Below are 8,749 nucleotides of genomic sequence, written 5' to 3' on the forward strand. Positions count from 1 at the left end.
ATTATGAAATGAATCATTTTTTGAACTGCGGATGAAGATTTCCGAAGGTGAACATGATCTTCGCTGTAGAATGAACAGCCTAAACGGTTGAAAAACAACCTGACCGGGAATGGAGCCCTGACCTTTGCGATGACTGGACGCAACGCTCTATCCACTGAGCTAATGAAGCCAACTGGAGAGCAGGCTATAGTTCGTAATATACCTGATGGTGGAAATGATATGATTGAAATAAATCAATCATATTTTGAACTGCGGATAAAGATATATGAAGGTGAACATGATCTTCGCAGTAGAGTGAACAACCTAAGCAGTCGAAAATTTAATTCCGTTTTTGAAGGTAACTCCGAACTTTGCCTTCGTAAATTTCTTTGATGGCTAAAAAGTAGCCATTAGTATGGAGCTTTGTTTACCTTTGCAAGCGATTAGAGTTTCTCTCTCCGTGGCAGAGATACAAAACGTTTCCCCACTCCAAAAACTGTCAAAGGGAATGGGTACAAGCTTTCCGCGCAACGATTTTTGGGATCGTTTTGGTGGACAAGCGTTTGCTATGATTGGTTTGCCTTGAATACCATCGACCAATCATAACCACTTGCGAACGATCCCAGAATTCGATGCACCGAAAGCTTTAACCTATTCCCCTTGCGCAACAGGGCGGGAGAGGAAAGAAGAGGGCAAACCCAACCTCGTCCCCAGGGGTCCCTTTTGTCATGCGCTGGAAAAATCGGGACCCCTGGCCAATCGGGTTTCAGGACCAATTCCTATTGGCTGTTGAAAGACAAAAGCGTAACAACCGGAAGTCCACATAACCCACAACATGGCAGAACCTCCGAAAACACCGACTAAAGCAGCAACCCGGGTTTGTCGAACCTGCAACGAAAACATAGTTGTGAAGAATCATCCTTTAGATTTATTTGGTGCAAAGGCATCACAAGAAAACATTCCTTCGGTTCTGGAAAGGTTCTTTGAGTTAAAAGTTGCGTTAAACGATGGTCTCCCGTCATATATCTGTAGATGTTGTTACCATAAAGTGGTGAAGTTCCAGGAATTTTTTAGAAAAATAGCGTTTTCGAAGCAACAACAAGAGTCAGTTTTACGTGTCAAAAGAGGGAAAACAACGGCAGAGAGTCCATCGGGAAGATCCCCGCAAACGAGACGTGACCTAAAGAAGAGCAGAACTTACGAAGACGCACCTGCTACATGTACAGAGCCCCACAGCGGATCGCTTTTTCAGATGCACATGGACAAACCTTCGAAAACTCGACCACGGCCAATACTTCCTGCACCTTCATCAGAACGCGACGGGAAAAAACGAAAGCCTGCAAAGAGAGTTAAATCCTCACCAGAGCCCTCAACGCTATCAAAACAAGAAGAAATCCTCTCTGAGTCTGGTTTGCTGAACCCATTGGTATTTTATATTCGCTAAATTCAATACCTGTACACCATTACGTATAAAGTTAGATTAGTTCTTGGCTGCTAGGCCCTTCAAGTTGTGATATCAAAATTAACATTTTCCTTACTGTTTTTCCAACGTGTTTAATATTCTCAAGCTGAAAAGCAATATTTGCCATGGTATATATACCGTATATAATTTTTTTCTCACATGCATGATACGTGATACATGATACTGATACATGCAAGGTGAGGAGAAATTGCATCCTGATCTCTGTACGAGACTACAAAATAATGTACCCTAATTTTTAATCAAGCTTATGTCATGCTAAGTGGCTTACATTAGCTGTCAAAGAGATACTTATCTGTATTTATAAAGCAATTATAATATAGATTATTAACTTGAATTATAATAAATAATATAAAAAAATGCTTGTTGGGTTGTACTTAAATGTTTTTTTTTTTAACTCTCTTGTATAATCTAATTGCATAATGGTTGAGTTGTTGAGTTTCAGATGACCTTAATTTAGAGACCATCCTGTTGTGTTTGAAGTAAACATTCAAGCCAAAAATGTAAGTAACCAGTAAGCTCTACTTTTCTTTTTTAATCAAGTAAAAAGTGGTATCAAATTATGTGTAATACATTCCTTATAGATAAAGGCAATAAACAGTTACTGAATGTCTGTAATTTTATGGAACTCAATCTTGACTGCCCTTCACCCAAAAAGAAACTAACTAACTAAATAAATGATAAACTTAATAGAGAAATTAACTTTAATATATTTTTCTTTCTGGCTTTTTAAAATTTATATTAGCTCAAAGATGAGCCACTTTTGGAGGAAGGAACCAAAACTGTTGACACGTTGGCCACACTGATGTTGACTGGATGCACAACCCATCAGATTGCTGAGATAATCATGCAATGCCGACCTTTAAGAAATGCAGTTAAGTGTTTGTTCTTGAACGATGTGAATGAACAGTGTCAGAAACTTTGCAACAGGAGTGCTGAGAATTCATCTGTACTTCGTACTCCACCTTCCAAGCATAAGGTAATTACAGGGGTAATTACTAACAACCTTATGGTTAAGGGCTAGTGTAGAAAGTAAAATGCACTCAGGTATTGAAATTTTTTTATAACCAATAAAATTTAAAATTCAATTGAAATTGAAATTTAATCAAAATAATCTTTTGGAACCCTAAATAAAAAATAAATAAATTATGATGCATTTTTTAATTAAGGGAAATAACATGATAACATACAAATGTATAATTCTATGTTCTAGAAAAAACTGACTGTTAATCTAATTCAAATTGATTTCTAAACAGGAGTTGAAGAATTTCTCCTGGGAAAAGGTTATCACAGAAATGAAGGAGCGTGTACCTGATGTACTGGATGTCCTAGCTGCTGTAGCAATTCCAAATGTCACAGCTCATGAAGACAGTGCAAAGCAGATTGCCCCACTTTGTACTGCATATGGCATACTAATGTTTACCCGGTGGAAAGAACTAAGCTTGATACAGAAGATGAACAGTATATTGCTCAGTACTGGACATGCCACTGAAAGGGTATTTAATGTATCACAATTAACTCTGCTTTCATGTGCATTATTGCAGCCATACCGGGGCTTTAGGGAGCATTACAGTTTATTTTTGATTGGTTAAATTTTATCTGTAGTGAATCTTGCCAAAGACAAATGCAGATCTGGTAATTTGTATTTTAATATTCTGCAGACAATGAAGAGGCTTAACAGAGCAGGTGTAACAATGACCAGGGAAACCTACAGGGGCATCATGGATGACATTGGGTCTGACTTAACAGGTAGATGAACATATTAAATATGTTAAATAATAATAATTAACCCTCTTGAATTTACATGTTACTAGTTTTTCATTATTTACTATATGCTAGTAAGTCAGTCTTAAATTTGAAAATAAAGTAAACAATTTGAATACATGTTTTACTTTAGAAACTCTGGAACAATTCAAAAAAAATCTGTAATTAAAATGTATTGTGTGTTAAAAAGGAGAGAATCTGTCAAGTGGCAAGGATCAGTCCTTAAAGAAAAGTTAATAATGAAACTAATTATTTTCTTCCTTTTTAATATTTCAATCTAGGTCTATACAATTATGCATAGAACTTCATAAGCTGTCTAAAAGAAGTTCAATTAAAACTCTTTGTTCTTCATTTTTTGAATTAACAGTTACTATAAGAAGGCATGTGTCAGCTGGATGTGTACCCAGGTTATTCTTTGATAATCTGGACTTCAAGGTATTGGTTAACATCATACTGCAGAATCACCGCCACTCAGATATGCATTGGATTGCTCATTATGTAACATTCGACAGAGTACCCTCTGATCACCTTGATGATTCCAAACCTATATCTGATGGCACACGATTTGAGAATATTGAGTACCTCCTGTGTCAAAGTGAACTTGAGAAGTTGCGAAGTGATTTCATCGTCTTAGTGGCCCGTATTCTTGCTGAATTCTTTGAATTCATGGAGCCTCTCAAATCTGCCATACCAAAGCATATCCAACACAGGTAGGATAACTATAATTAATTATGATATGCTATACATGTATTTAGTTTTAAAAAAGCCAAACAAGCCCAAAAAGGTTATACAATCCCACACTGGTCTGCCGTCTTACTCTTGGCCATAGACATCTTTGATTTCCCTTTGTTCCTCAAGCATAAAAAGGAAATGGTCAAGACAATGCCTTGCAGTATTAATATATAATATTATAGATTTAGCCAGGGCTAAAAGCGAAGCTCTGGTTAATAATACTTGACGTAAACAAAAAAAAATTAAATCATGTAATGCTAAATGGGGAGGGCAATGAAAATGGCATCAAGATCAATAGATCTAATTAGCAAAGAAACAAATTGCATGTGCAGCACACTTTTTTTCTAATTAGCAAAAACACAAATTTGCACATGCAGCACGCTTTTTGGCTTTCTTTGCCGTTGTTTTGCACAACTACAATGCTGTTTTGTAGGACTAAAACGTCAAACTTCCTAGTTACACATTATTTTTATGGAGAAATTGTCATATATGTGCTTACCCAATATTTTGTCTCCTGTGTTCATGCATGATTGCTTTAATTTTTCACTGCCACTCATTTTCACCTTGCTGGCCGCTAGCATTTCTCATTCTCACAGCCACTTTGAATTTTCATGTTTTCCTTCCTATAAAATTTGTCTCTTTTGTTTTCAATCACTCGCTCTAGCTCTTTCTCTGTTATCCACATGAGTGTAAATATCAAAAATAACATCGAAAAAGACACCACTTTTTGTTGTTGTTTTTTCTTTCTAAAAGTCCGGGCAGTCATGCGATTCTTTCCAAATAAAACCTTGAGTTGCATTTGGGTTGTCATACCTGTTGATTGAATTATTTTAAATTGAAATGCATGCCTGTAGTGCGGACGGATGGTTGGTCGGTCAGTCGGTGTACGGTCGTGTTTTTTTGAATGGGTAGTTTACCACATTTTTTTACCCATGGTGTTCCGCTGCGCGCGCTTCACGCATGCGAAAGCTCTGATATCAAGTTTCTTGGTAGGTAGACTATACTTAATTTGCTCCTTTAATGATGGTATACAAGAGTTTGTCATGTGCTAGGTGTGGTCTATTTGTTATTTATTTTAGATAAGATAATGATATTTAACTTAAATTAAAAGAGCTTTGGTATATTGTGTTCAGGTACTCTGAATTCATGAACAAAAAGTCTGTCATTATTGGACTACCAGTGGTACCTTACAATCAATCCAAGCATGCAGATGTTTGCCAATATCTTGAATATGTTCAAAAGCTACTGGTTGATATCTACAAGCCACAGGTAATCATTATTTATTAATTTTTTCAAAGTCAAATCATAAATTACAGGATACAAGATAGAAAATCATCAAATGTCACCACAAGGACTTCAATGCTGGGTCATATATCATTAAAATTCAATAAATATAAATGGCAAACATATGCCTTTCATTCCCTGATCAAACTATTAAAATATAATCGCTGAGTATTGAAAGAGCATAACAATTTCACTTGTCTTTGAAGATTTGAACCTGATGTACCAAATAGTTTTGGAGAAAAACTTGAAATTTTGCAAGGAATGTATGAGCTCATAGTGTTTTGCCACCCAGAAATTTTGCAGTTTTTGATGGCTATTTCCTTTGTTACGTCTTATTGCAAAGAGCTGAAAATTGCACAAACTGCTCAGAATATCCAGCTCTTTCAACTTTTGAACATAGCTTTTACATACACTGACATTTTCTATGGGTAAACTCTCATGCTAATGAGCAAAAATGCAAATAATGATGTCAGCAAAGATTCGCGAATTGTTCTTAACAGAACCAAGACATGCCAGTTAATGCAGATGAAGTACTCAAGAATGTTAAAGTGCCACTGGGAGGAGACCTCCTTGGACGAGAAAGAATTACTGGGGCCAAAAAGACTAGACTTGGGTGTGACAGTGCTGCAGAGAGATTTGAAAGTATTGTTGAGACGCCTGCACTTTGGCATGCAAAACAATCCTTTCTAGGGGTTAGTTTTTTAATTATTACATAATCTGATTATTCTTTATTTTAAACATTGTCTTGTGCTTTTTTTTTCTGGTTTTGCCAATGTTTGGTAAAAAGATACTTAAGTTAATGACTAAGTAACTTTATTCCCAATCAAAAATGAAAATAGCAGGATGGGTCCAAGGGACAGCTATTCAAAATATTTAAAAAATATTTCTTTATCTTCAGTTATCTGCTCAGAATGCATGCAGGTGGTACTCTTTCAAGATTTAAATAATTTGCTTTTAACACAATCTCATTTCCAGAGGCCAAGGCAGCACTTTTTCCATAGTTATATGTCGAATCTGAGCATTAGCCTGGTAGAGGTTTGAACTCACAACCTCCCACTTGACAAGCTGGCAGTCTTCCAGCTGTGCAAGGTCCAAGGTTTTCCATGTCCAAAATTGAATTGTCATTAAGGTCAAAAAACATTCTCACCCTAAATTAAAATTTCTATAATTTAAAAACTAAAGAAATTCAACATGCAGTCTAGGTTGAAAGCAACCTGAATTTCCTTTCAACTATATAAACAACAGATATTAGTCAGACAGAGTTCACATATAAATCAAGTAGACAATTAATAAACATTGCTTATTCTTTTTATAGTATATCTGGGAGCAACTTTACAAGCCAACTCCTGCAAGTGGTAGAAGAGACATTGGCACCTTGTATTACTTTAGGCAAAATTTTGGACTTGTTAATGTGCCACCAAGGGTTCAAGACAACTACTCAAGTTGTGAGTCACTGATGTTGTCAGCAACAAAGGCTTACATTTGTGCAGCATTCATGGCATGGGCAGGGACAACAGACACTGCTACCTCTCCATCATGGGTAAGCTCTATTGCAAAGGAGAGAAATTCAGCAGTCCAGTGGGAAAGCCTGCAAATTCAAATTGGCAAGTTTGTTGATGAGTACGTGTTGACAGAGTTTGATATTGAAAGAGCCTGGCGGGAGCAGCTAGAACAACAATGCCAACAGAAAGAAAACCAAAGGAGATCTGCTGGCAATGATGATGAGATGACTGCAATTTCATCCCCTGCTCAGCAACCATACTCTTCTGGTATGTCTATTATCAATACTTTAACATACAGTACAATGCTGTGTGTGTGAAAATGATGTATTAAACTACATTATTTCTATTAAAATTTTCAAATATTGGTATAAGGCACCAGGGTGCAAAGAAAGTCAGTTTTGTGGTTTGCCATTCAGGCAAGCTGTAGTTAAATAGAACATGTACTTGCACAAGAGTCATTTTAACTATAGCCCAAAAATATATTTTGATGAGCAGGATCGATCGACTGATAACAGTTCTGTAATTTGAATTCTCCTAAAAATTTCACTTGCCCATCAGGCAAGTTAAGAAAAGAATTCACTTGCCCGATAGCAAAATCCACGAGCCATGGGCTATCAAAAGCGACTTTCTTTGCACGTTGGGCACCCCTAGTTATTATTAAGCTCTGTTAGTAAGAATAATAATTACGACTATCTTTCTGTCTTTACAAAATACAGCTCTGATCTTGTAAATGGACAGCTCACCTCAAAATCTACTTCACTGGACTGGATTAGTCAAGTGAAAATAGTGTTTTGCAACGTTATTTATATGTCAAGTAAAATTCATATTTTTATGGTCATTATTCCGCAGGATCTGTTGTCATTTTGCTGCAAAAATCTGAAGATTACAAAGTTCTAGCAGTTGGAAAAGTTGTTGAAGTTGATGCCCACATTTCTGTGCCAGAGAAGCATGTTCCTGTCTTTGTAGCATCTATTGAGGAATGTGCCTCTGCTATACTTGCACCTGGCAATGTTGTGTTTTGGCCCACAGATCTGCTTGCAGTGTACAGGTTTCCAACAATGGGAACTGTAGAAACATCACAGACATCCAATAGTAACCTCAACAGTAACATTTCTGACATCCCTCCTGGCAGTGAGGAAGATCGCTATCTCAATTATGGGTTGCAGGTAATTCAACTGGGAATGATGCTCATGCAGCTTAATGATACAGAGGGTGAGGGAGATGGAGAGCGCAGCCTAATTAACTGGAAGATGCTTCTGTTGTATTTTAGAAGTAGGCCGAGAGGGAAAAAATATGCCTTTGAGGCAATGCGGTTCATAACTTGTGTCAAGGGTTTATACACAGAGAAGATTGCCCATAGAGTGTTACATGGCCAGTTTGTAAATCCAAAGGGAGGAGAAGGATCCAATTACGCAAATGATTTAAAAATGGAACACCTGGTTGGAGACAACAAGGTCTCTCTTAGGGGACTGTGTGGAAACAAAACGCTGAAAGCTGTCCAAAGATGTTCTGCTGCAGCATATGGTCTTAAAGAATGTTGCACCCAGTATGACGATGAGTGTGGCATACACCCAGAGTCAACCAAGCACACTCATGCTTGTACCACGCAAGATGTCAAAGCAATGTTAACTATTGTGCAACAGGCTAGACCTTTTCAGTACCAAAAAGGTAGAACACTTCAATCATTTCCAAATCTAACAAAGAGTCCTCTTGACCAGTTGGATGTAGCACTGCTTAACACCTGGCTGACAAACCACAAGCGCAAGCTTTTTTCTGGTGTCCATGACTGCAATGAGGAAGACAATGATGAGGAGAATGAATTGAATGATGGTGATGAAAACACACCAGAAGAAGATGATGTGGATGATTAATGTATCAAAGTGCTTTGCCTCAGTTATTTCATAAGGACAATATAAATTGTGACAATGCTCAGGCTATTAGTATGCAACAAACAGAAATTACAATGTGCCTGACTTCCTGTTAGCTTGGCAATCAACCAACCAATAAG

General features: G+C 37.1%; 1 protein-coding gene across 7 annotated transcripts in view; it reads left to right on the forward strand.

The window, feature by feature from the left end:
- The first annotated feature begins 679 nt into the window (after positions 1 to 679).
- The window catches only part of LOC140945872 (uncharacterized), an 8,475-nt gene continuing 405 nt past the window's right edge, over positions 680 to 8,749 (forward strand). For 2 of the 7 annotated variants that reach the window (XR_012166768.1, XM_073394925.1), the window contains exons 1-9: positions 680 to 1,962; positions 2,205 to 2,438; positions 2,716 to 2,955; positions 3,121 to 3,208; positions 3,591 to 3,933; positions 5,089 to 5,224; positions 5,740 to 5,931; positions 6,555 to 7,008; positions 7,591 to 8,749. The exon at positions 7,591 to 8,749 is cut by the window's right edge. Coding sequence is in view for 6 of the 7 variants with exons in the window: in XM_073394925.1 (XP_073251026.1) it covers positions 2,265 to 2,438; positions 2,716 to 2,955; positions 3,121 to 3,208; positions 3,591 to 3,933; positions 5,089 to 5,224; positions 5,740 to 5,931; positions 6,555 to 7,008; positions 7,591 to 8,612 (2,649 nt within the window). In the remaining variant the exon portion in view is untranslated. The remainder of the gene's footprint in view (positions 1,963 to 2,204; positions 2,439 to 2,715; positions 2,956 to 3,120; positions 3,209 to 3,590; positions 3,934 to 5,088; positions 5,225 to 5,739; positions 5,932 to 6,554; positions 7,009 to 7,590) is intronic. The other 5 variants (XM_073394926.1, XM_073394928.1, XM_073394929.1 and 2 more) reach the window with 5 other exon arrangements.

The sequence above is a fragment of the Porites lutea genome, chromosome 8 (assembly GCF_958299795.1).
Source record: "Porites lutea chromosome 8, jaPorLute2.1, whole genome shotgun sequence".
Classification (NCBI taxonomy): Eukaryota; Metazoa; Cnidaria; class Anthozoa; order Scleractinia; family Poritidae; genus Porites; species Porites lutea.